Here is a 24,544-nt window from a genome sequence, read left to right on the forward strand (position 1 = left end):
TCCACTCCGCAAGTGCTTGCCTGGTGCACTGCAAACCGTAAACTGAAGATAAACTCTCTTCAGCACCTACACACCTCGCGTAGGGTTTCCCCACCTACACACCTCGCGTAGGATTTCAGCACCTACACAACTCGCGTAGGATTTCCCTGCTAAGCACACCTCGTGCTCAGACTTCCCTTTCAGAGTTCAGAGTACCTTCTTGAACTCCGAGTCACTCAAACACTCTTATGGGGGAGAGGTTTAAACGAGTGCCAACTATACTTACAAAGAACAAGTTCTTTGAAGCAAGTTTGACCTTTGGCTTCTGGGTACACAGATATATGCCTAGGGTCTAAGAGAATGTATGTAATCAGCAGTGACTGATTTTGGCTTTGGAATTCTCTTCTTCGATTCAAGCTTTGAGCGGTTAAGCTTTAGGCTGAGTAGCTATTTCGGCAGAGCTTCAGCTTATGTCGTTGAATCGGTGAAGATTGAAGTGATCCTCGAGCGCTATTTGTAGGAGAACTCTTGAATAGATCCGTTGGCGTAAATCGTCCTCAAGATTTCTTCCGTTGGAGAGCAATTCGAATTTGGGCTGAGGCTTCAATCTTCGAGGTTCCTTGTCTGTGTGGAAACGGCTCTCTTTGAAGGACAGGAGATGTGACATCTCTGAAAAGTAGCCACCAGATAGGAATGACCTCTGCAGAGATAAGATATTGAGATATCTCTGCATTTAATGCGGCTGTACTTTGAGCGTACGTGGCTTCCTCTGAACGTTGGAAGATCAGTCCTAGGAGGAATGTTCAACTGATACTTTACTTTAGTATCAGTCTATGGCGCGCATTAAATAATCAGTCTTCAACTGATTCTTCAACTGACACTTCAGTTGGTAACTCCAGTCTTCATTCTTCAGTCTTCGACACCGCAACTAAACTACAAACGAACTCTAACACTTGAGTTCAAAACGATTCTAGTCTATTACATTTAAGTCCTATGAATTTTGGTATCATCAAAACAAGGGTTAGGATATTCCACAAGGTTCCCAACAATTATTTTATTTATTATATTATACATCACATAACATACCACCTCTCCTAATTCCCAAATCCCATTCCCTGGAATCCCTGCCCTCTCGTCTCCAAACACCGGCGCTCCCTCCCCACCGCCGCAATCTGCTTCGCCGGACTACCCCGCCCCTTTTTCCCGCCGTGATCTGCCCCATCCCATCTCCATACATCGGCCCCACCTTTCCCTTCACAGATCTGTGATCTGCCTCCCACATTTCTCTTCGCCGCGCACAAGGGTTTTACAAAGATCCCAGAAATTTAATCGTTGCTCTGACACGTAAGATCCGATTTTGGGTAGGACAGACGATATAACTCTGATTGCATAGAAAAATGACGACGCCTTCTGCAGCATCAAGAAATGTGCAATCACTGCTGCAATACGTCTCGGTGATAACGTCGCCGCTCGCCTTTCCCATCCACCGCCGCCGGACGCATTTGTCACGCTAAGTCTCGCCGTCGGAGATCTGCACTCCGGCTGATTCGCCGCCACAATCCGCCATGGTAAGTATTGTATTAGGAAAGATTAAATTTGACTATGATTAGTGCTCAATTTTAGAAAGATCAAATTTTGGAAAGATTTACCTCTGCGTCAATAGTCAGTAAATTTTTAGGGTTTAGATTTAACAATGGAAACTTATTCTATTAGGAAAGATTACATTTGAATTTAAGGTAAGTCTTATCATGGCGGCTTCAGCTGATTCGTCGACGGGCTGTGAATTTATTATCTTGATTAGCCATGGTAAGTATTTTCTATTAGGAAAGATTATATTTCATTATTATAAATATGGAATGATTAGTGTGAATTTTAGAAAGAATAAATTTAGGAAAGAATCATTATGCTATACGATTATATGATTTACCTATCAATCAATAATCAATCAATTTTAGATACAAATTAACGATGGAAACTTAATAATATAGGTTTTAGCTATAAATTCATTAGTTCAAATGATAAGAATTTTACAGTCAATCAACGGTGATTTGCGGCTTCCACTGTTCGTTCTGGTTCAAGGTAAGCTTAATTTCTTACTCCCGCTGATGCCGCCAAGAAGGAGGAGGAGGCTTCCGTCTCTCTGAAAATAAATGTGTGTCTGTAAGTATGTGATCTGTTAAAAGGGAGGGGTATATTGGAGTATTATATATCATTGGAGCTTCTATTTATATAATCTGACATCTTAATGCATTTTTGGCTATATTTCATTAGTTTTGTCTGCTTGACAGTGTGGATGTTTTCTCTCTCTCAGTTGTATTTTATATAGTTAATCTTGACTGATCCTTGCAGGATATTCCAGCTCCTGAAATTCTTCAGGCTTTTGAGCATGAGATTGCAAGAGAACTTATTGGTAAGTTTCAGAAACATTTTACTTCCAGTAGGTGAATTTTTATCTTCCAATATTATTTGTTGCTTGATGCATCTGCTAAAAGAAATAGAGATGTTTGCTCTGAATGATGGATAAACTAAGAGTATCATGTACTCGTAGTAATATTGATGTTTGTTTTTAGTGCTTTCCTGTGATATAAATCTCACTTTAGATATATCATATCCATCTGTTGGTTGACAGTGGGTAACTAATGGGGGCTGATTTTCGATTTAATTGTTGGATTTTCGAAAGATGGGTGTTAATGGGGGCTGATTTTCGATTGAAGTTTAATTTATGTTTATGGGTGATTTCAATTTAAATATGGGGGCTGATTTTCGATTGAAGATGGGCTGATTTTCTATGGGTGTTGATGGGTGATTTTAATTTAAATATGGGGGCTGATTTTCGATTGAAGATGGGCTGATTTTCGATGGGTGATTTCAATTTAAATATGGACAGGCTGGATTGAAGATTGAAGATACGAGGGAAAAGGAAGAAGAGGAGGAGAATGAGGATGATGAATGAAGAGGTCTAACATTTTAGTGTGTTTTATTAAGTTTTAACTATTAAGACTATGTTTGATTTGCTATTACTTGATTAACTTTATTATGAATTAGTAGTGTTTTGCTTATATTATTTGGTTAACTTTATTATTAACTATTAAGACGATGCATCTTAGTCTTATACATGTGTGTCCAAATTGCCACCACAGGTTAGGGAATTTAGAGGCTCCTCACATTAGATTTTCAGGATGTCAAGTTTGTGCTGCTGTCTTTGAGTACTAAATATATTTCAGCTTCCTGCTTGAAAGGGTGAGTTAAATTGACTGTATTGAGTTGGATTCATCCAAATTTTCCTAATTCAAATGTCTTTTTCATCCAAGTACTAAGTTTTCATTTTGTATTATTTTGTGATAAATATAGCATCTTCCGTGGATTCATCAATTATGTGTTTCTATGCATTTTCTACCTTCTTCTACTTTATTTTATGAAAGAAGATTCAACTTTATTTGATTTACATATTAAATCAATATTGATGAATTTTATTTTGTTGGTTCGGATACATTTGGCAAAAGATCATCTCAGGATTTAGGGATTCTACAATCAATAAAGCATGGTTGAAATGGGATGAGCAAATCATACTGAAGTTTTTGTGAAATCACATAAGAAGGATAAGGGAAAAAATGGGTTGTAGAGAAGAAAAAGAAGAAGAAGAGGGAATCAAGGGATTTGGATCCAGGTTAAATATAGAGCTTACCTCTACATCCATGGAGACTCGAGAGTTCGGGGAGACAACAGAACATATTGATGAGGTGAACTCTTCATTAGATGGGTTAAATAAAGGACAAGCAGTGAAGATTCAGAGGGAAAGTTTTCTATCATTGTTATCAATTTGCGGAACATTGTAAAAGAGGCGATTTTTGTGGGCTCTTGGATACTCAATCTTTAATCTTTCGATTTTGGTCATTGTTGTTTTTACAAAGTTACATGTACGTACAATTTTTTATTGTATGATTTTTTAGTTGATGATGATTATGTGAGATGTGTCATTCGACAACAAAAAAAGTGTGGAGGGGGGATATGCATTTTCATGCTCCATTTGAATGTTGAAGCATTAAATATTTCAGATTTTTATTGCGATACCAATCATTTCTTTGAGAATTCAGGAACTCTAATTGATTTCATCTGTAATAGTTTGCATTTCTGCATCATAGTTTTTTCTGCCACACATTTTCTTATAAAATAAAAATGTATTGACCCCAAGATGATAGGATGGATAGCAGAGGAAGTAATGAAAGACGTTGAGATAATAACAGGAAGGCAGGGGCTAGAGGAAATCTCAGACATTAAAAAATTCATCTCTGAACTCTTAGTAGTGTGGAAATATTATGTCTATGAAAATAATTTAAAGACAGTTGTTCCAAATAAAAATAGGAAGAAGACGTTTAGTGTTGTTTAGACAATATTTGTTTTATGTGACATATTTATTAATTGTTTCAATGACAATTGTTATCTATCTTTTTTTTGGATCACACAATTCTTACTTTATAATGCATTATTTTTCAAGTTCATTTCGTATTTTTTGAATATATGTTTCACTAAGTCATTTTAGTTTGACATACATTTAGATTTATGTCATGTTAACATTTATTTTATTGTTAAATATTCAAATTTTATAATATATTATGAAATGATTTCACATTTTTTTGTATAAATTATAACATTAAATAATTCCCGTCAAAATGGCGAGTGGCTGGTGGCGGGTTGGTGGATACCCGACAGGTGGCGGGTATCCGTGAGTCGCGTGTATGGGTGGCAAATAGTAGTGTACAAGAAGTTGAAATTTTCTCTAAAATTTGTTGCAGTTTCGTGGTGATTTATTTGTTGGGTGGTTTATTGCACGATGTCGATGCCGAGAAGCAGCAGCGCTCCTACCTCTCAAGCCACGGGTAACGGATGGCGGGTATCCGCAGATCGCGGGTATGGGGCAAATAGTAGTGGGTGACAAATAATTTTTTCGAATATACGTTTTACTAAGTTATTTATAAATTATAAAAGTCATCTTTTATTTATTTTTTAATTTTAGTTTCATGTGTAACGTAGACCTATATTATATTAACAGTTTTTTAGTGATTAATCTCCATAATTTATAAATATATTAAAAAATAATTTTTACTTTTTTTTATATAAATTATAACATCAAATGATACCCGTCGAAATTCGACGGGTTACACACTAGTAGATATTTATGACAACAGACATTGCCTATGGTCTTTGAGAGCATATAATCTGTTGTTGTATCATTAGTATCACTGGTTTTCGATTAGTGTCTTAGGTGCCGATTGTCTATGATATTTTCTGTATACCACACTAATTTTTGTTTGTTGTTGTAGTAGAAAAACACCATTTTTATTTCTTATATCACTTCGAGTTTTGATCGGTGTCGTAAGTCCAAAAATATACATGCCCTCTTATAATATTTAAATATATAAATCAATTAAATCATATTTTTATAAAAATATTTTTTCTAAAATTAAATATTTATTTAAAAATAAGGTTAATTACGTGAAAAATCACGAACTTTGGTACGATTTCCAAACTTTCCATGAACTATTTTTTTTTATCAAATATTCCCTGAATTTAAACGCCTGAACAATTTTCCACGGTTTTTACCTCCGGTGAAGGTCCGGTCTTAGTTGGCGCCTATGTGGCAATACCAAGCTGACATGACGCCTACATGGTAATACCGAGCTGACGTGGCCTCCTACTTGAAAAAAAAAACAAAAAAATAGAAAATCAATTATTTTCCCTCCCCTTCCTCCAGGTCGGCCGGTGGACCGCTGCCTTCCTCCGGCGAAGCAGCACCGAGGACCACCACCTCTGTCTTCCTCCTTCGCGACGATCACCACGCTCGATCTCAGACCCGAAGAGCTATGCCGTTCCAGACCTCGCACCGTTCCAGACCTCGCGCCGCTGCTGTGCTCGCGCCGTTCTAGACCTCGCGCCGCCTCCGAAGAGCTATGCCGTCTTCGTTTCCGATCGTCCACAAGAAATCCCCAAAATCCTCCTCCCCAAAACCTGCACCGCCACCCTCTTCAAATCAGCGATTGTCGTCATCCTTTTCCACCGCATTGAACCCCCTCTACCGCCCTCTCTCTCTCCACCGCCCTCCACCATCATCATCACGAAGACCCGCCATGAGAGACGGGGACGCGAAGGGGCCGCAACTGTTGTGCTCGCTGCCCCTAATTTCAGCAGATGCGGCCAAAATTCTACCTCCTCCGCCATACCTGCTCCACTGTGCCTCCACCGCCGCTATCTTCCCAATTTCAGCAGATGCAATCAAACCTTATCTTCCCATTCATCTCAACTCACGCCACCTCCTCCTCTCTCGCCATTGCTCCCTCTCTCTCCATCGCCCTCCACCACCAACATCACCAGATTCGCCGCCACCAACCACCCCCGTAGCTCCACCGCCTCCCCTGGCATGGTTGGACTCGCAAATTCACCGCCTCTAGCCCTGGCATGGTTGAGCTCGCAGATCTGCCGCCACCAACCACCCCTGTAGCTTTGCCGCCTCCCCTGACATGCTCGCAGATCCACCGCCACCAGCCACGGTGGCGAGTTCGACCCCCAACCGAGAGAGAGAGGTTTTTGGCTCAAAACGACGTCGTTTTACCCCCAACTAAACGACGTCGTTTCTTTTCACCGCCGGCTACGCCATGTCAGCACTCAATTTGGGATTCTTGAAAGTCATGGAAAAATTGTTCAACACGTTAAGTTCAGGGAATTTTTTTTGATAAAAAAAAGTTCATGGAAAAGGGTATAGTTCATGGTTTTTGGCGTAATTAACCCATTATTTTTCAATATGCCTCAATTTTCCGATATATATATATATAGAGAGGGAGAAGAGAGTACATATAGAGAGAGGAGAGACTTGACGCTGCAATTTATTATTCTTGGAAAACTACCAACCACGGGTAAATCAATTAATTTGAAAACCCAACAATTTGTATAGATTGATACTTGACATGTTCAACAGCATCACAACATTCTCACTCACGAACCTATAACTTTTTTTTCCAACTCAATTTTAATACTCATTGAAATAATTTCACATGTGGGCCGTCACCAGAGTATCAATGAACCTCAAACCGTCGAATTTTGGAGCAAAGCTTCCCTTATTCATTGATATTACCCGAGCAACGCTTGGGCGAATGACGAAGGCGGTGCAGTGGTGAGTATACCTCCAGCTCTGCCGTCATCAGCAGCGGTGAGGGCAGAGGAAGATCGACAGAGAGAAAACTAAGAGAGAGAGTGTAGAGAGACCGAGAACATAGGGATTAGATGTGGGTAGTTTTTTAATTTTAATCTTAGGGGCAATTTAGTCATTTAACACAAAAAATGTGTACTTTTTTAAATTTTTATTTGAGTGGATAAATTTTAAGTTTACTAAAAAAAAGTGGCCATTTTCATATATTGTCTTTTTTGATAAATTATATAATTTTAAATAACACAATTAACCTTAAATTAAATCTATATGAAAGAATATAACAAGCAAATCAATTTTTGTAAAACAAGACTATCAACACACATCTTAGCCATTTTGCTATATACTCAACGAATAGGGGTGTAAATTCGGGTAGAGGATATCAGGCATTATTCTCACCCGACTCGATACCCTCTCAAATCATAAAGAGGGTCGAGTGCAGGTATTATCTTTCATAAAAAATCGGGTATCGGTACTCAGTTCGGGTAATGTGGATACCCGCATACCTGCTTTTAAATTGAATTAATTAATTTATTTATATTTATTATCAATTTTATTATAATTATTTTATTTCTTCAAAGTTCAAATTAAATCTATTAATCTAAATATTTAATAGTTTCAAAACTCTACACTTCAACACAACAGTCAACGACTCAACACAATGAAGTACCCTCATTTTGCGCGTCGAGTATCCGCGATTTGCGAGATAAAATACCCTCACTTTGCATGAATTCAAAAAATAGCGGGTAATTGAATATTCGCTACGAGTATTCAAATATCTGCATACGCAATGCGAGACAAATTACGATAATATTTTTGGATGATTTTATTGATCGAGTATCTGTAATTTGTAGGTAGGGTACCTGACTCGTCCCGAATTTACACAACAACTTAAATTCAGTTGTCAAGTTGTCTGTGAAGTTATTTCGTGGTCCCGTCTGACAAACGGCAAAAAGTATAGGTGCCGAAATAATTTATTGAGTAGGCCATCACATCTAATACGAGTAATATTTTCTCATAGGCCTTCACATAAATGTAAACAAATCTTATACTTCAAGGACAACTTTACATTTGACGGCATATCATTTAATTATATTACGAGTATGCTAATTAAGGGCTCTTTCGGTACAGTATACCGAATAATAATGTGTCATGTGTTTGATTAAAACATCTTTTATATATATGATAGAATGTATTAAAATATTTATAAAATATATATTATTTTGTGTGTTGTATTAAAATTATATAAAATTAATAATATATAGAATTCCTTAAATCAGCATAATATTAAAATTATATAAATTTAAAAGAAACAATTTGCTTCCACAATAATATTAAATTGAACAAACTATCTTCTTACAAATTGTATCTTTTTCTTTAGGTCCTGAATCGGTGAACTCTTATGAAAAAATTGATGTGAGATTTTAAGTCAAAATTGATATGGGATTCAAATTGTATTATTTCATTTAAATTTTAATTGGTGAAATATAATGAAAAGTAGATGTGTGATTCAAATTATATTATTTTATTTGAATTTTAATTGGTGAAATATAATGAAAGTAGATGTGGGATCCCAAATTTCTCTAACATGAAAATAAAAAATCCTGAAATTTTCATGTAGCAACTTGTATAATGTGGTGCTATTAATTCAAAATGCCTAGTTAAAAGATTGAAAAATATATCATATAATCTCATATGATTATTAGAAACTAATCAATATCATAAAATCTTCGGAATGAACATGTGAAACAAATGAGAAAGCTTAATAAATCAAGTACACCACCCATGCGATGCATTAGATAATTGAGTTATATATTTGTATGTCTTCTAATTATGATGATTGTAAAAATTAATAATTTGAAATATATGGTAATATTTTTTAGAAGTAAAATATGAAAATTTAAAATAAAATATATAAGCATAAATTGACAATCTTTATTTCATTAAAGCGAAAATGTATCTAAACATGAAGAATGCACCTAATATATTGTTTTGTAAGAGAAAAAAAACTAATATATTTATATATTTAATTTTTAAGAATTAAAAAGAGTAATATATTTAGTTGTCATGAATTCCTATAATTTTTTTAAGAATAAAAAGTAATATATATATATATATATTTGTTTTAATAAATTTTCCATGGATTATGCTATTGTAACATTTGCATTAATTGTGATAATTATTGAAAATAAAATCTGCAATTTGTTTTTGGACAAGGGGGACTGTGGAGCGGTGAGGTTTGAACCCTATACCTTATATACAAGAGTTCGTATCGCTTGGATGTCCCCTTGAAGATGTTTCACTATATATAATATATAAATAAATTTGCTCATTTACTTATAATATATGTGTGTGTGTGGGTGTGTGAGATCTAGATTGATGGATGATCAACATTGATTTTCAAATAAATTACTACATTTTACAATAATGTTTTTTCTATAATAATAATTTTATGTTTACAATAATGTTTCCTTTAAAACTATGTTTATATACAATAATATATATTTTACATATTACAATAATGCCTTGTTATATACAATAGAATATGACATAGTTTTCATATAATACTCGTCTAAGCTCTAGCAAAATCATTTTTGGTTGCAATGTTAATTTTTAAACAAAATCCTAACTCGGTTGCTAATACGAGTTACTTCTAAATCTAGAGGTGGAACACCCTATCCCATTAGGCGCGCACACACACAACAAGACACATATAAAACCCGAGAATGATTTAAAAAAAAACTCCGCTCCCTTGGCCTTGGCCTTGCCCTGCAATCTTTGAAAATGGCGGGAATCAATACCGACGTCCGGAGCTCCAAAACCTATGACGTCGTCATCTTCGGCGCCTCCGGTTTCACCGGAAAATACGTAATCCGAGAAGCCCTCAAATTCCTCCACGCTCCCAACTCGCCCCTCAAATCCCTGGCCTTGGCGGGCCGAAGCCCGTCGCGGCTATCGGAGGCCCTCGCATGGGCCTCGGCCTCGAACCCGCCGCCCCAGATCCCCCTCCTGACCGCCGACACTTCAGACCCGGACTCGCTCGCCCGCCTCGCGTCCCAGGCGAGGATCATACTGGACTGCGTCGGCCCGTTCCGCCTCTACGGGCAGCCCGTCGTGGCGGCGTGCGTTGATTCGGGCTGTGACTACTTGGACATCTGCGGCGAGCCCGATTTCATGGAGAGGATGGAGGCTTCCTACCACGACACGGCGGTGGAGAATGGGTCGTTGGTGGTCTCAGCTTGCGGGTTTGACTCTGTGCCGGCGGAGATCGGGCTGCTATTTCATCTGAAGCATTGGGTCGGGCCGTCGGCGCCGAGCAGGGTGGAGGCGTATCTGAGCTTGGAGTCGGACAAGAGGATTGTGCTGAATTTCGGGACGTACGAATCGGCGGTTCTTGGGGTGGCCAACGCTGATAAGTTGGCGGAGTTGCGGCGGTCTAGGCTGAGGAGGGCCCGGCCCGCAGTAAGCTCATAAATTTGATGCTACTATGTTACATGCATGCAACCGCTCTAACTAAGTTTATATATATAATGGTGTTTAGTGCGAGAGATAAAATATGATTGATAATATAATTTAATTTGGAGGCGGCACCTTAATGTAGCTAAAACCTTTTAGTCATAGGAAATTCGAATCATACAAATAAAAAGGGTTATTAGCCTGTAAATACATGAACTTTTTATATTTTCTGAAATTTAACATGACTTTTATTTTTAGCCCATAAATACACGAACTTAGCATTTTTTCTGATTTTTGACACCGACATGAAAAAACTGTATTTATTGTTGAGGTGGAGGCCGAAATACATGACGTGGATTACGAAATATGCACTTGAATTGAGTAATTTGATTCATTATTTTGATTAGAGAGTGAATGACATGGTATACCGGCCTTCACGTTAATAATAAATTAGAATTTTTTCTTGTCCATGTCAAAAATCAGAAAAAATGTTAAGTTCGTGTATTTGTGGGCTAAGAATAAAAGTCATGTTAAATTTCAGAAAATATAAAAAGTTCGTGTATTTACAGAAAATATGGAAATAATAGCATTTCTGACTAAAATACCATTTTAGTGTGTAACAGTGTAAAATACACTATTACACACTTTTTAGAAGCGAAAAAGTGTATAACAGTGTAAAATACACAGTTACACATTTTTTCGCAATCACACATTTTTACATTATTACACACTTTTGTGAAAAAGTGCGTAAAATACACTATTACACGATTTTCGTGATTATTACACGATTTTTGAAAAAGTGCGTGACAGTGTATTTTACATTGTTACACACTTTTACGTTATTACACATTTTTTTTGCGAAAAAATGTGTAACTGTATTAAATGTATAATTGTATATTTACATTTAAAAATGGTAGTTTTTCCATATTTTTATTTGGATAGACACTTTTTCTTTTTCTTATATAACAAGGGCTAATTGAGGCCATTACTCTTTAATTTGATCAAATGTCTTGTTTGAATAATTTGACCCGTGATATAATGCAGCCCCCATCCCCTAATAATCTAATTGAATACTTATTAATTTATCACTCTGGATTGATTATTTAATTATATTTTATCCTATCAATTTAATTTTATACTCCCCCATCCACCAATTCGTGACCTAGGGGAGGAAACAAGAGTTTTAAGAAGAAATGTATTGTTTATTAGTTGAGTAGAGAAAGAGACCCATATTATTTATTAGTTGAGTGGTAAAAGAAACCCACAAAATGTATTGTTTATTAGTTGAGTGGAGAAAAAAATGTATTGTTCATTGGGACTCATCGATTAAAAAATGTATAAATAATTACTAAAAATGGACAGGATACGAATTGATGGACATACCAAAAAGAAAATTAAGACACGCATATTGGTGGACGGAGGGAGTACATTTATAAATACCACTAAAATTATGATATGTTGTAGTTGGATAATTGTTCTACGTGTGATAAAATAATGAAACGTTACTAATCAATTTAGTGACGACGATGAAGCGCAGTCTGTTGGTAAGACGCTTCACCTCCAACCAATAGGTCGGGGTTCGAGTCACCTTAGGAGCTAGAGTGTGAGTGAGTTTTTTCCTTTCTTTGGTTGTAACAATTTTTTTTAAAAAAAAAATCAATTTAGTGACATTTGAAGACATAAGTATTTTTGTGATATTTAAAAGTGTAATTGTTTTTGTGACATGTGAAACTAGCCATAACTATATTTTTTTGATAATATATTTTATAATTAGTTCTTTGAAAATTGTAATTTTATTAATAATTAAAGTAGTATAATAATAATTGTGAGGCTTGTATGTATCCAGTGTCCCACAATTTTATGTGTGCCACTGTATCTCATGCTTATATCTATTATTTTAAAAATATTTTTGATAAAAATAAAATTTATTATGATACTATGAATTATATTTAACTTTTATTTAAAAAATTAGATTTTTTAAAAAGTATATACCATGACTTTGAATTTATCAACCTATTATTAGCTAATAAAAGTGAAATTAAATGATAAAAAATAATTATATACCCTAAATTGATGGAATAAACCCTAGTTAATAATCACAAAATTAAACTAAAGCATATAAAGTTGAAATTGAAGAAATAATATATAAGAAAATAAATAAAATTGAAAGTGAGACATAAAGTGTGGTACACTGAATCTCATTCCGCGGATGGGATCCTCTGTCCCACAATTTAGTGTGTACCATCGTGTACCACTCTTAATTTGTTTATTTTATAATTATTTGTTGTAAAAATAAAAAATATTATTATATTATTGTAGTGGGCAAAATTCGTCAACTTGGCTCAAGCCCAATTAACATTCCAAGCTGGACTAATGAGCCGAACAAACCCGGCCAGTCCAGCCCGACAGACCTCGGACCAACTTGGATCATTAACAGGTTGGCCCAATTATTTAAGAAAACTTGTCGTCTAGCCCAATAAGTGAAATTATACTCATCACAGGATCAACCTGGATCGACCCAGGTTGACTATCCACTTTAGGTCCAAATTGTCTAAACAGTCGGGCTGCATTCGGCCTAAGCCCACCAAGCTAGCTTGCCAGTTTGGCACAATCCTAAAAAGCCCAACTAGTCAAACGGACTGGTCCGTCTAGCCCGAAAAGCTATAGATCGACTTAAATCCACAACCAAGCTGGATATATCGCATGCGGCCCAAGGGTTATAGCCAACCTGGATTGACAAGGTTATAAGGCCTCCCAGCCGTCAAACCCTAAAAAGACGTCTTCCACCAAGCTGATGCAGTCAGAGGGAGATCTTCATGATCCCGTCCAAATCGCAACAACCGGAGGGATGAGGGTTTTGATGGGGCCAGACTGTAAAAACCCTAGCGGCTGGATGTCTCCTATATAAACATCCAGACTAGATCATAAGGGGGGACGAAAAATCCTACTTGCTCTCGACTCCTTGAATTCTCTCTACTCCGCCGCCACGCTAATTGCTCTTCCGAGCCGGAAATAGCCAACTTGGCCTATCTCCGCCTCCCATATTCCACTATTACAACACACTGTCACCGTTTTCACCCTCCGATGCCGCCTACAGCCTGGAACAACCACACATTCCAGCCTGTCTTTCTCTCTCATTTAATTTCATTTATAATTCCGCTTTGCTATTCCGTTACTGACTTGAGCGTCGGAGGCTCTACGGTCGACACCCCCACCCGGTGCTCAACCTAGGGCTCTTACGTATTCTTGTGTTGACAGGTTGCTAGTGCCCAATCTATCCGGACGTGCAGACGTCAACTTCAATTGTAGATTTTAGCCTCTACAATTATGAACTCTAATTGATATTTATAATTAAAAATTGAAATTTAAAAAAATTATATACCCTAACTTTGAATTAATTAACCCAAATAATCAATCATTAATTCAAATAAATATAAAAAAATTATTATAAACCCTAATTGGATGAGTGAACCCTTGTTAATTATTTTTTCTATTATATTAAAGCATAATATATGAAGATTGAAGAAAATATAATTATAAATTAGTATAATAAATTAAGAGTGGTACACGATGGTACACACTAAATTATGGGACAGAGGATCTCATGTGGTATGCGCGGGTGTGAGAGATAAAGTGAGAGTAAAATTGTGTCACAATTTTGTTATGGTGTGTATTATAGCTGTGATCTGAACTATGAAATGCATTTATCAGTCTCGAGTAGCAGCTGCAGGTTTCCCTCGTTTAAAAACTAAGCTCTCAACAATCTTATCTTAAATTTCAGATTCCTGGAGCTGCACCTCCGAAGGGCTTCACCATCGAGAAGCAGAAGCAGCTCGGCCTCTGGGCTTTACGCCTCCCATCAGCGGACTCTACCGTCGTGCAAAGAACTCAGGCCACATTGGCTGAAAACCCCCACGGCTTACCCGGTGGGAACGAGAGTGTCGAGCATGTGAAGAAGAGGGAGGACTTCTGGTCATCTGCCAAGCCAGCCCATTTCGGTATAAAACTAGGCTCAAAATCATTGCTCGGCTTGTTTCCCATGATCACGCTCATTGTATTCTTGGGGAACTTGAGCAAAAGCAGAGTGGGGGAAGTGGGGAGATGGCTTCTGCTCAAGTACCCCTCGTTCTTCAGCCTCGGATGGTTCAGGAACAACGGGCCTTCCGAGGAGGAAGTCGCGAGTGCTACCTTCAAGATGTGGTTCGTGGGACAGGGGTACTCGGACGGCAGTCTAGCGTCGCAGGGGGACAAGAAGCCCGACACGGAAGTGGTGACGAGGGTGATGGGGCCGGAGATTGGATATCTGACGACCCCAATCGTGCTGCTTCAATGCGCTCTCGTGCTGCTGGAGGAACGCGATAATCTGCCTAAAGGGGGAGTTTATACGCCCGGGCTCGTGTTTGGCCCGACAGACCTCCAGAAACGCTTGCAGGAGAACGGGATATCGTTTGATTTCATCTCCAAGAGAGCCCTTTCTTCCGAAACATTGTTGCCTGCCTCATCTAAGCTTTGATCATACGTGTTGCAATAAGTTGGATATGACACCACACATACGACACTAATTTTTGTCAAAGTCTGTGGTCTTATGTTTGTCTGCGGTCTTTTAGCATAAAAATACGCTAATATAATTGACACTAAACTTATGTGTACGTTGTGTTGCAATTGAAACAGCTACAAAGTCATATTGTAATGCAATACACACATTATTATTAAAACAAATATTGCTATAGAGTAAACTTACAAATACATATAATTTCACATGTTAAATTAATTATTATCTTTAGCTATAGTTGTTGTTGCTTGTAAACATATGCATTAGTTTGTGAAAAGCCTTTTGAGAGCTCCCACCATTCTCAGAGGCTGCTTCCCTGGCTCTCTCCCTCACAATCTCAGCCGCCTTGTTGATGTTCAAATCTTCCATCATCTGCCTCACCACTCGGCCAATCTCGTCCCCGTCGACCGCCCCTTCCCCTCCGCGGCTCCACTCCTTCATCCACATGCCCAAACCAGTCTTCTCAACAGCTTCTGCATTCTGTTAGAACCGGGTACACGATCGAGATATTACAAAATAAATATTTTGAGATAATACAACTCAAAATAATTGAAAATATTACAAAAGAAATAATTTGAGAAATTACAACTCAAATAAATATATACAACTGAAATACACTGTATAAATAAATTATACGTTTAAACAAATCAAGTCGAGTCGAGATGAATCTCTTCCCGCAAGAAGATTATCGCCCCGGTAGTGCTCTTCGGTTTGGCGTATCTTCCCCAAAGGTAAAACGACTTCGTCTCGTCAGATGTAGCACCACAATCCGGCGAGCTCCGGCGAACTGAATAGGATCAAGAACTGAGCTAGAGGTTGAGGTGGAATGCAGAATTTGATGTGAGTTGTGAGTTCTCAGAGTCGTTAGTTCTGAGTTGTGAGTTCTAAGTTGTGTGTTATGAGTTCACAACACACCCGTATTTATAGGTGTTAAACCTAGTGTGAACGGCCGGTGTGAACGGAACGTCAGTCAATTCCGGCGGGTGCGGTAGGTGGCCGCAATCGTTGAACGCGGTAGGTGGCCGCAATCGTTGAACTCGGTAGGTGGCCGCAATCGTTGAACGCGGTAGGTGGCCGCAATCGTTGAACGCAGAAGTTGAAACTGATTTTCCCTCTTCAACATCCAAACTTTGACATACAATATCTCACTCACCGGAAATCGGTTTTGAGACTTCAAGTATATCACGTTGATCTACTCGAGATGTAGATTAACATCCAATCATTATTTTAATTAAATAATAAATATTTAATTAAATAATAATTTCCAGATATGGCATTAAAACCATATTTCCAACAATCCCCCACATGAGTGAGAAATCAGTATGCGAAAGTATGCAAACACTTAGCTCAGTCCTCTTAAGATACAACATTGCATTTGGAAAGGTAGCTTGTGGCTTTGAACCTGCCATAGTCAATATTATCGAGTATACCGGCGGCCTAGTGGATTGTGTTCCTTGAACTAGTCCTCCTCGGTGTATACTGAGTCAACAATATTGACACAATATTGCTTCAATCCTTATTCGTTCTCACGTTTGTTTCCATTACAGGCCTTGGAACACCTCTTTGGATTCATAAGTGTTTCAATCGAAGCGGCCCCACTTCACACTTACATAGGTAACTCTTAACTCAAGTATCCTGCTATACTTGTCCTCTTCGAGGAGTTCTAGAGTCATTAAAAGTCAAAGACTTAACCTCACCACGTGCAGGTTTCCGAACACTCACTGTTCTACAAGGAATAGGCAATTCGAGTGTTCAACACACGGATTTTCATAACTTAGTTGTCCCATTGAACCAAGTTCTTGGGATCCTCCAGTCATCATGGTTGGGTTGCCACTATGATTATCCTTAATTTGTGGACTTCAAACCCATTCCCCCTAACAGTTTATACATCTGATCTCGATGGATACTTTTTGTCAAAGGATCCGCTATGTTATCAATTGATCTTATATAATCAATTGAGATAACTCCACTAGTGATCAAATGTCTCACGGTATTATGACGTCGACAAATATGTCTCGACTTACCGTTATACAAATGGTTTTGTGCTCGTCCGATAGCAGCTTGACTATCACAATGAATTATCACGGACGACACAGGTTTCGACCAACATGGAATATCCTCGAGGAAATTTCTAAGCCACTCGGCTTCTTCACCAGCTTTATCCAAAGCTATGAATTCTGATTCCATGGTCGATCTAGCAATACATGTTTGCTTCTTGGATTTCCAAGACACAGCACCACCCCCCACAGTGAATACATAACCGCTCGTTGAAAACGAGTCTTTGGCATCAGATATCCAATTTGCATCACAGTACCCTTCAAGTACAGAGGGTTCCCTAGTATAATGAATCGCATAGTTTTGAGTATATTTCAAATATCTCAAAACCCTTTCAAGAGCTTTCCAATGTTCATTACTAGGGTTAGCTGTAAAGCTGCCCAACTTGTTGACCGAGCATGCTATATCGGGACGAGTGCAATTTGTTAGATACAACAAGCTCCCAATAATCTTCGCATATTCTATCGCGTCAACAGGTTCTCCCTTGTGTACACTCAAATGCACACTAGGTTCCCATGGTGTCTTAGCTATTGGCTTGTCAAAAGCGTTGAATTTCTTTAACACTTTCTCAACGTAGTGAGATTGTGTTATAGTAATACCATCAGGTCTTCTTAGAATTTTAATTCCAAGGATAACATCAGCTAAGCCCATATCTTTCATGCTAAAATTTTTACTTAGCATGCCTTTGGTTTCTTGAATCACTCGGGAATTACTTCCCATGATGAGCATGTCATCTACATAAAGACAAACAATAACATATCCGTTATTAGAATTCTTAATGTAGATACATTTATCGCACTCATTGATTCTGAATCCATTTGACAACATTACACTGTCAAATTTTAAATGCCATTGAAGCGGTGCTTGCTTCAACCCATATAAAGACCTTTGAAGTTTGCATACTTTGTGCTCTTGCCCAAGTACTACAAACCCTTCAGGTTGCTTCATATATATTTCATCTTCCAACTCGCCATACAAGAACGCAGTTTTCACATCCATTTGGTGAATCTCGAGATTGTGCAAGGCAGCAATAGCGAGAAGCATCCGAATAGAAGTTAGTCTGGTCACAGGTGAATAGGTATCGAAGAAATCGTACCCTTCTTTCTGCCTGAAACCTTGAACGACAAGTCGGGCTTTGTACTTATCTATAGTACCATCAGATTTGTACTTCTTCTTTAGGATCCATTTGCATCCTAAAGCTTTACTTCCAGGTGGTAGATCCACTAACACCCAAGTATGATTCTGCATAATGGAATCAATCTCAATATCGATGGCTTCTTTCCAGAGAGCTGCATCTGAGCCAGACATAGCTTCTTTAATCATCACCGGTTCGCCATCTAGCATCAAGACAACATAATCCGGTCCATAGACATTAGCTTTTCTAACTCGTTCCCCACGTCTCGGTTCTACATCCATAGGTTTAGACCTTGGTCTTTTCCTATTAGGTGGTACATGATTAGAACCCGTGGCATCATCTACTTGAGTAGAATTACTAGCTACTTCCATAGGTTTAGAACCTGTAGCATCACCATCAACTCCATCATTAGAGTTCGATATACCTTTATCCTTGTTAGGATAGATATTTTCAAAGAATATAGCATTCCTTGATTCTATCGTTGTCCCAACATGTATATCAGGTATCTCCGATCTGTGCACTATAAAACGATAGGCACTGCTATTAAGTGCATGACCAATGAAGATACAATCCACCGTTTTAGGTCCTATTGTAACTTGCTTTGGTAAAGGCACTTCTACCTTGGCTAAACACCCCCACACTTTGAGGTATTTATACGAAGGTTTCCTTCCTTTCCATAGCTCATAGGGAGTTACATCTTTCCCTTTGAGTGGAATCTTGTTCAAGATATAGTTGGCCGTTAAGACAGCTTCCCCCCACATGTTCTGGGGTAATCCTGAACTAATCAACAAGGCATTCATCATCTCCTTAAGAGTTCGATTCTTGCGTTCAGCAACGCCGTTAGATTGTGGTGAATAAGGAGCCGTCGTTTGATGGATTATACCACTTTCGTTGCATAATTCAGCAAACGGAGCTACATATTCTCCACCTCTATCACTTCGAACCATCTTAATTCGACATCCAAGTTGATTCTCGGCTTCATTTTTGAAGTTTCTAAAAGCTTCAATAGCCTCATCTTTACTTTTCAATAAGTAAAGGTAACAATACTTTGTGCAATCGTCTATAAAGGTGATAAAGTACTTCTTGCCACCTCTAGTTTGCACGAACTTTAAATCACAAACATCGGTGTGAATAAGTTCCAAAGGTTGAGTGCTCCTTTTTACCGATTTAAACGGTAACTTAGCCATTTTGGCTTCAACACAAACTTCACATTTTTCTTGTGAGTTGTATTCATCAACTTTTAGTAAATTCATTTTTACTAATCTCTTTATAGCATTTAGATTAACATGTCCAAGTCTACAATGCCATAAATCAGAACACTCAATCAAGTAAGCAGAAGAAGTTGATGCATCTTTATTGATTTTAGCCTTGGCAGGCTTACAAGCTCTTACACCAAGTTTGAAAAGTCCTTCGGAGGCATAGCCTTTCCCTAGGAACTTTCCCCACTTGCGTATTACAACATAGTCAGATTTGAAAAACAATTCAAAATCCTTATTTGTAAGCCTAAAGCCCGAAATTAAATTCTTTCGGACAGTTGGAACGTGTAATACGTCTTTCAATGTGATCTCCACGCCCGACGTGAGTTGAAGAATCACATCTCCCATGCCAAGGACTTGGGATGTCCGTTCGCTAGCCTCCATTATCGTTTTGTTTTCCACTTCTTTGTAGTTGTGGAACAACTCACGATTTATGCATATATGGACGGTAGCGCCGGTGTCCACGAACCAAGCGTTCGGGTTGTCCACATGATTCACCTCGGAGATCATGGCAGCAAAGTCATCGTGGTTCCAATCGTCGAAGTCCTTCTCGACGTTGTTCACGTTGCCATTTGCTTTCTTCCGCTTTGGCTTGCGGCAATCCTTAGCCATGTGACCTTTTTTTTGTCACAATTAAAGCATACACCATCAAACTTTGATGGTTGATGTCCGCCTTGCTTCCATTTACCCTTATTATTAGGGTTAGGGCGACCACGTTTGTTGGAGGGTCCGCCTTTCTCGGTGAGATTGGCCTTTGCCTCCATCGGAGCTTTTCCCTTTTGATCACGACTTCTCACGTGATCCTCCATTTGAAGCTTGGATATTAATATCGGCACGGACATCTCCGAGCGCTCATGCTTCAAAAGGTTTTGAAATTTCCTCCAACTAGGAGGTAATTTCTCTATGATGATTGCAACGAGCAATGCATCCGCCAAGGGCATCCCTTCGGCTTGAACCTCATGTGAAAGATTTTGGAACTCTTCCACTTGGTCCATTAATGGCCGGGAGTCGACCATTTTATATTCCAACCATTTGGCGACAATATACTTGGTAGTATTTGCCTTGTCCACTTGATATTTCAGATCAAGGGCCTCCCACAATTGTTTCGCGGTTTCATGAACCTTGAAAACACGGTAGAGCCGTTCGTCCAGAGACATGAGAACGGTGTTACGGCACAAGTAGTCGCCGCGACACCAGTTCAAATATCCGGTACGAATTTCTTGGCTTGTCTCCCCTTCCCCTTCACTCGGGGTTGGAGGTTTATCCTCCATTAAGAATCCGGCAAACCCCACGGTTGTGAGGTAGAATAACATCTTCTCTTGCCAATATTTGAAGTTCTTGCTTGAGAACGTTGATGGTTTCTCGGCAAGACCAATAGTTCTAGATGTTGACGATGAAGCCCCCGTTGATGCAAACGAGGAAAATATTGACGACGTGGTTGAACCGATGGTTGCAGAGGTGGTGGAGCCATCCATATTGACGTCGGTGTGAGCCATTTCTCGAACGTGTATCAACGGCAGAGAAGATAATCTTCTTGCGATTGTTAGAACCGGGTACACGATCGAGATATTACAAAATAAATATTTTGAGATAATACAACTCAAAATAATTGAAAATATTACAAAAGAAATAATTTGAGAAATTACAACTCAAATAAATATATACAACTGAAATACACTGTATAAATAAATTATACGTTTAAACAAATCAAGTCGAGTCGAGATGAATCTCTTCCCGCAAGAAGATTATCGCCCCGGTAGTGCTCTTCGGTTTGGCGTATCTTCCCCAAAGGTAAAACGACTTCGTCTCGTCAGATGTAGCACCACAATCCGGCGAGCTCCGGCGAACTGAATAGGATCAAGAACTGAGCTAGAGGTTGAGGTGGAATGCAGAATTTGATGTGAGTTGTGAGTTCTCAGAGTCGTTAGTTCTGAGTTGTGAGTTCTAAGTTGTGTGTTATGAGTTCACAACACACCCGTATTTATAGGTGTTAAACCTAGTGTGAACGGCCGGTGTGAACGGAACGTCAGTCAATTCCGGCGGGTGCGGTAGGTGGCCGCAATCGTTGAACGCGGTAGGTGGCCGCAATCGTTGAACTCGGTAGGTGGCCGCAATCGTTGAACGCGGTAGGTGGCCGCAATCGTTGAACGCAGAAGTTGAAACTGATTTTCCCTCTTCAACATCCAAACTTTGACATACAATATCTCACTCACCGGAAATCGGTTTTGAGACTTCAAGTATATCACGTTGATCTACTCGAGATGTAGATTAACATCCAATCATTATTTTAATTAAATAATAAATATTTAATTAAATAATAATTTCCAGATATGGCATTAAAACCATATTTCCAACACATTCATCCTCTGATCACCATGCTGCGGCCATGCCAACACGGGCACCCCTTCCCAAGCCGCCTGCATAATCGACTGCCACTCGCATTGGTTCACAAACACTCCAATGGCAGGATCAGCAAGAACCCTTTCTTGATCCACTCCCCCTCTCGCTATCACCCCTTTGCCGCGTCTCTCAAAACAAGGTTCGCCTTCAGCCATCGCCCAGAGGTAACCATATCCACATATCTCCAGCCCTTTTCTCACTTCTCCTATTTGATCTTGTGAAATCACTTCTAATTGGCTGCCGAAGTTGACATACACTACTGATTTTGCAGGTTGTTCGCGTAACCACGGAAGATGATATTGATGGCCTCCCTGTTGCTGGTGAGTTGGCAGTGGCCCGACCGGGAAAAGCGGCGGCCGGCTGCTGTCGAGGGCCGCCACCGCCAGCGTCTCTTGCTCGAACCAGTCGAAAGTGTTGAAGACGACGCCTCTCACCCGTGAGAGCGCTCGAGCATTTGGTAGAAGGTATGCTGTTAGTAGATTGTTTGATGAGGATTTGTGCAGCCAAGCAGCAGGAATGCTGGCTTTCGGTATCGACGGCATTCCCAGCTGCACTTGAATCTCTCCCGCGCAGTTGCTAAACGCGTCGGGGTCTCGAGACAGCAGGCGCGGGGTGTTCGCGACTAGGGCGAGAAACTTTGCTGAGGTGGTGGAAACAATGAAGAGGGGAATGTTGAGATCAGCAAGGGTGGCTGCTACGGCGAAGTCCGAGAATATAGCAGAGGCTTGTAGAGAAGTTAGGATCGGATTTAGTTGACGGAATGCGCGGTTGATGGCTGCAGCGCGTGCTATAAATGGATCGCCGTCGTCTAAGGAAGCTGTATCTGCAACTGCAAGCATCTCGAAATCAAGAACCTCGACACCGGGCTGGTTGGGGAAGGCGGGTTGAGGCGGGTGGACGTTGATGAAGGTGACTCTGCAGTTGCGCGAGGCCATCGCTGCAGCGAGTCGGAAGAGTAGAGCCGAGTTTCCGATGCCGCTCGGAAGGAAAACTAGGTGAGGCCTGTCTCTCTCGTCTGAAACTGACATTGCATATAGATTTATCTGCCCTTTGCTTGAATGAATGATGTTTCTGCATGACTTCTTCCAAGTATATTTATATACTCCTTTCGTCTCACAAAAATATGAATATTTAGATAAAGGTGTATTGTAAATGGAAAATGGTATGAAAATTAGAGATAGAAAATAAAGGAAAAATATTCATATGTTTTTATGAGATTACTCAAAATTGCAAAAAGTCTACGTTTTTGTGAGAAGGAAGGAGTGCATGAATTGGTCGCTGCGTCGACATCTTGTTTGTTAGTTGTTGAATTAGGAATCTGCTTCAGTTTTGTGTAGTTAATTTCGAATTATTGATGGTCCTGCCATAACATTATAGTTTAAACAAATTGTGTGAATCAGAAATACTCACCTGTCAAAGCAATGACATTACAATATGGTCGTAATAGTAATTTTGTTTCATTTATAGTAATTAATTAAGAGTATTGAAGTATATTAGACTTAGCTTTTGTAACTTACCAGTTGTTTTTTTTTAGATCAAGAAAAAAGTATATCTCATTGAAAGGTACCAGAGGTACCGATCGGCTACGGTGGTATCCACCTCGACGATCCCAAAATTTTTGTTCCAACACCAAAGTCTAACCTTAACTTCAATGATGAATTTTCTAGAATCCCAAACCAATCCTTTGCAGCTATTTCTCCAGTTAGTTAATTAGCTCATTTAGTTAGCAGCAGTTACACGATCAGTCTTGGTTAGCTTCAATATATATATCTTGTAGATGTGTAAGTCATTCATTCAGTTCTTAATATACAGAAATCAAGCTTCCTCAATCTACTTTGCTCAGGGTGGGGGTATGTTTTTAATCATTTTTATATATAGTTAATAAAATAGAAAATCAAAATATTAAGACATAATTTAATTTTAAACTAGTACAAGGGTAAAATAATCAGAATTAATAGAATTTATATATTTTATAAAATGTGAGTATATTTTGTTTTTGTCTTTAAAAAGGGAAATATATCATTTTGCCTTTTAATTAAAAATATATGGAATTTATCTATTTTTGAATAGTCTGATGGAATAATGCCTTGAATTAAAAAAACAACTCACTTTTCTATAATTAACAATCATGCAAAAAAGAAGGGATTGATTAATAACCTTGGATTACTACATAAGATTGATTAATAAAATTTAAATAATAATATAATAAATATTTACTGTATCTTTAAGATCAACTCAAGGTCAATGAGGCCTTAATCAAATGTTAAAGCTGAGATGTCAAAGACTCTCCTTTATGAGAGGTTTTGGGCTCAATTCCGCCTACATGCATCATAGTTTTTCTATCTTTGTGTGGATAGTGGTTATGCCTGACTCATTAATTAATTATCTGGTGGAGTTGTTTTTCAAAAAAGAAATAGTTAGAGCTGTAAATGAACAGAGCTACTACCAAGCTATTCGAGATTCGACTCGAAAAAAGCTCGTTCGGAGTTAGATTTGATAGTAAACGAGCCGAG

General features: G+C 38.6%; 2 protein-coding genes and 1 long non-coding RNA gene across 6 annotated transcripts; 2 read left to right on the forward strand and 1 right to left on the reverse strand.

The window, feature by feature from the left end:
* The first annotated feature begins 1,081 nt into the window (after positions 1-1,081).
* Positions 1,082-3,947, forward strand: LOC130989658 (uncharacterized). Of its 4 annotated transcripts, XR_009090708.1 has the most exons (5): positions 1,089-1,547; positions 2,329-2,389; positions 2,867-2,936; positions 3,120-3,219; positions 3,483-3,947. It is a non-coding gene; the product is annotated as an uncharacterized LOC130989658 (long non-coding RNA). The 4 variants fall into 4 exon arrangements; XR_009090709.1 differs by lacking the exon at positions 3,120-3,219 and having other exon boundaries at positions 1,085-1,547; positions 2,059-2,389; XR_009090706.1 differs by lacking the exon at positions 3,120-3,219 and having other exon boundaries at positions 1,094-1,547.
* A 5,986-nt stretch (positions 3,948-9,933) lies between these two features.
* LOC130989632 (probable mitochondrial saccharopine dehydrogenase-like oxidoreductase At5g39410) lies at positions 9,934-15,209 on the forward strand. The gene is made up of 2 exons (XM_057913661.1): positions 9,934-10,639; positions 14,415-15,209. Exons 1-2 carry the CDS (start codon positions 9,962-9,964, stop codon positions 15,144-15,146), a joined length of 1,410 nt encoding a protein of 469 aa, XP_057769644.1. The 5' UTR covers positions 9,934-9,961; the 3' UTR covers positions 15,147-15,209.
* A 108-nt stretch (positions 15,210-15,317) lies between these two features.
* On the reverse strand, positions 15,318-23,101 carry LOC130989637 (UDP-glycosyltransferase CGT-like). Its single transcript, XM_057913665.1, has 2 exons — positions 21,989-23,101; positions 15,318-15,662 (listed from the first exon to the last, which is right to left on the reverse strand). The coding sequence occupies exons 1-2, from the start codon at positions 23,057-23,059 to the stop codon at positions 15,414-15,416; spliced, it is 1,320 nt and encodes a 439-aa protein (XP_057769648.1). The 5' UTR covers positions 23,060-23,101; the 3' UTR covers positions 15,318-15,413.
* Between the last annotated feature and the right edge of the window lie 1,443 nt (positions 23,102-24,544).

This window comes from Salvia miltiorrhiza, chromosome 6, assembly GCF_028751815.1.
Source record: "Salvia miltiorrhiza cultivar Shanhuang (shh) chromosome 6, IMPLAD_Smil_shh, whole genome shotgun sequence".
NCBI classification, from domain to species: Eukaryota; Viridiplantae; Streptophyta; class Magnoliopsida; order Lamiales; family Lamiaceae; genus Salvia; species Salvia miltiorrhiza.

What these genes read in the sequence shown, in the direction of transcription:
- LOC130989632 (XM_057913661.1), top strand. Translation starts at nt 9,962, where the DNA reads ATGGCGGGAATCAATACCGACGTCCGGAGCTCCAAAACCTATGACGTC. An exon ending in TGAGGAGGGCCCGGCCCGCA is followed by an intron (nt 10,640 to 14,414) that starts GTAAGCTCATAA and finishes CTTAAATTTCAG; the next exon opens with ATTCCTGGAGCTGCACCTCC.
- LOC130989637 (XM_057913665.1), bottom strand. Translation starts at nt 23,059, where the DNA reads ATGTCAGTTTCAGACGAGAGAGACAGGCCTCACCTAGTTTTCCTTCCG. An exon ending in ATGGTGATCAGAGGATGAAT is followed by an intron (nt 15,663 to 21,988) that starts GTGTTGGAAATA and finishes TTCTAACAGAAT; the next exon opens with GCAGAAGCTGTTGAGAAGAC.